The 1,527-nt window shown below is 64.4% G+C and overlaps 1 protein-coding gene across 1 annotated transcript in view; it reads right to left on the bottom strand.

The window, feature by feature from the left end:
* MKNK2 (MAP kinase interacting serine/threonine kinase 2) overlaps window positions 1-1,527 on the bottom strand; it is an 8,298-nt gene that overhangs the window by 5,147 nt on the left and 1,624 nt on the right. Inside the window, exons 4-7 of the mRNA XM_008639452.2 lie at window positions 1,063-1,136; window positions 877-981; window positions 486-541; window positions 93-188 (exon numbers count right to left, since the gene is read on the bottom strand). Coding sequence (XP_008637674.1) covers window positions 93-188; window positions 486-541; window positions 877-981; window positions 1,063-1,136 — 331 coding nt within the window. The remainder of the gene's footprint in view (window positions 1-92; window positions 189-485; window positions 542-876; window positions 982-1,062; window positions 1,137-1,527) is intronic.

The raw sequence follows: 1,527 nt of genomic DNA, 5'->3' as shown, positions 1-1,527 counted from the left end.
CATGCATAGCCCTGCTCTCAGAGCCTGCGGGGCAGCTGGGGGGGTCCCCGGGGACAGACCTCCCCCACAATGCGGGGGTCTCGTGCACTTACCGGGGTGAGCAGCTCCGGGGTGGAGATGGGGGAGCAGTCGCCGTTCAGTTTGATGCCACTTCCCAGGTCAAAGTCGCAGATCTTCACTGGGGAGACCTGGGGAGGGGGGGGGGAAGGAGTGGTCGGTGACCCCCCGGCATCCGCCAGGAACCACAGCCGGCAGCCCCCGGGGACCACGGCGCTTTCAGGCCACAGCTGCTCAATGCCAGGTCATGTCATGCTTCACACCACGCCGTGCTGTGGCATATGGGGGCTGTGTGTGTCCCTGACAGGACCTGGTGTGTGTGTCCCCAGGCAGGACCCTCCTGCACCCCCTAGCCCAGGATTCACCCCACTGTGCCCACCCCCCCAGGCAGCACACCCTGCACCCAACCCCGGCTGCTCCCCGCTCACCTGGTCCGGGCTCTCACACAGGATATTTTCTGGTTTCAGATCCCTGTGTGCAATCCCTAGGGGCAAAAGAGCCAATGAGGGTAAAAATCCCCCCCTACAAGACCGCCACAGTGTAAAGTCTGGGGGTGGCACGGGGACCCCTTCCTCCCCACCCCAAATCACTGCCTGCACCCTACCAAAGAGCAAAATTTGCTGCTGGCCCCAAATCCCAACTGAACCAGAAGAACAGGATCTGCACCACAAAAAGCCTTGTGATGCAGCTGGGCCTGACCCTGCACGCTGGGACGGGCACTGTCCCCTGGGCAGGAGGATGGGGGGGGGCAGTGACACCCCCGGGGGGGCCAGCACACCCCAGGGTGTCCTCACCGGCACCTGGGACATCCCAGCTCACCTTTGTTATGCAGAAAGTGCAGGGCGCTGGCGATATCCTGCACCACCACGCTGGCCTCCAGCTCGTTGAAGTGACGTCTCCGGTGGATGTGGGTCAGGATGGAGCCTGTGGATGGGTAAGAGCAGAGCTGGGGTTTGGGGGGGGGTCCTGCTGCCCCAGCTCCGCCCACCCCGGCACCGCACTCACCTCCCCTCATCTTCTCAAACACCAGGTAAAACCTCTCCTCCTCCTCGAAGAACTCAATCAGCTCCAGGACATTTCTGCAGGGACCACGGCATCAGCCCAGCATCCCCCAAAACACCTCCTGGGGTCCCCCCCACACCCCCAACCAGCACAGGACCCCGGGAGGGATGTGGGATGGGAAAACTGGGTTTGCAGTGATTGAAACCACACGGCCAGGGCCCCCCTGGCCGCATTCCAGCAGGGAGAGGGGCTTGCAGCGCCCGGCTCCGCTCCTCCCTAATTGCTCACAGCCCCTCCTGGCTCGCTCACCCGCCCCACACACAGCCCCGCTCAGCAGCAGGGGCTCGGCTCAGCCCTCGGCTCGGCTCCAACTTGGCCACCAAGGCCCTCGTCGTCATGGCAAACTCTGAACGTCCCCTCTGAATGCTCCACCGCGGCCACTGGGGCCACGGGCCAGGAGCGTGGGGC

This window comes from Corvus brachyrhynchos, unplaced genomic scaffold (genome assembly GCF_000691975.1).
Source record: "Corvus brachyrhynchos isolate BGI_N302 unplaced genomic scaffold, ASM69197v1 scaffold130, whole genome shotgun sequence".
NCBI lineage: Eukaryota > Metazoa > Chordata > Aves > Passeriformes > Corvidae > Corvus > Corvus brachyrhynchos.
This window is presented reverse-complemented; position numbering and strand designations above follow the sequence as displayed.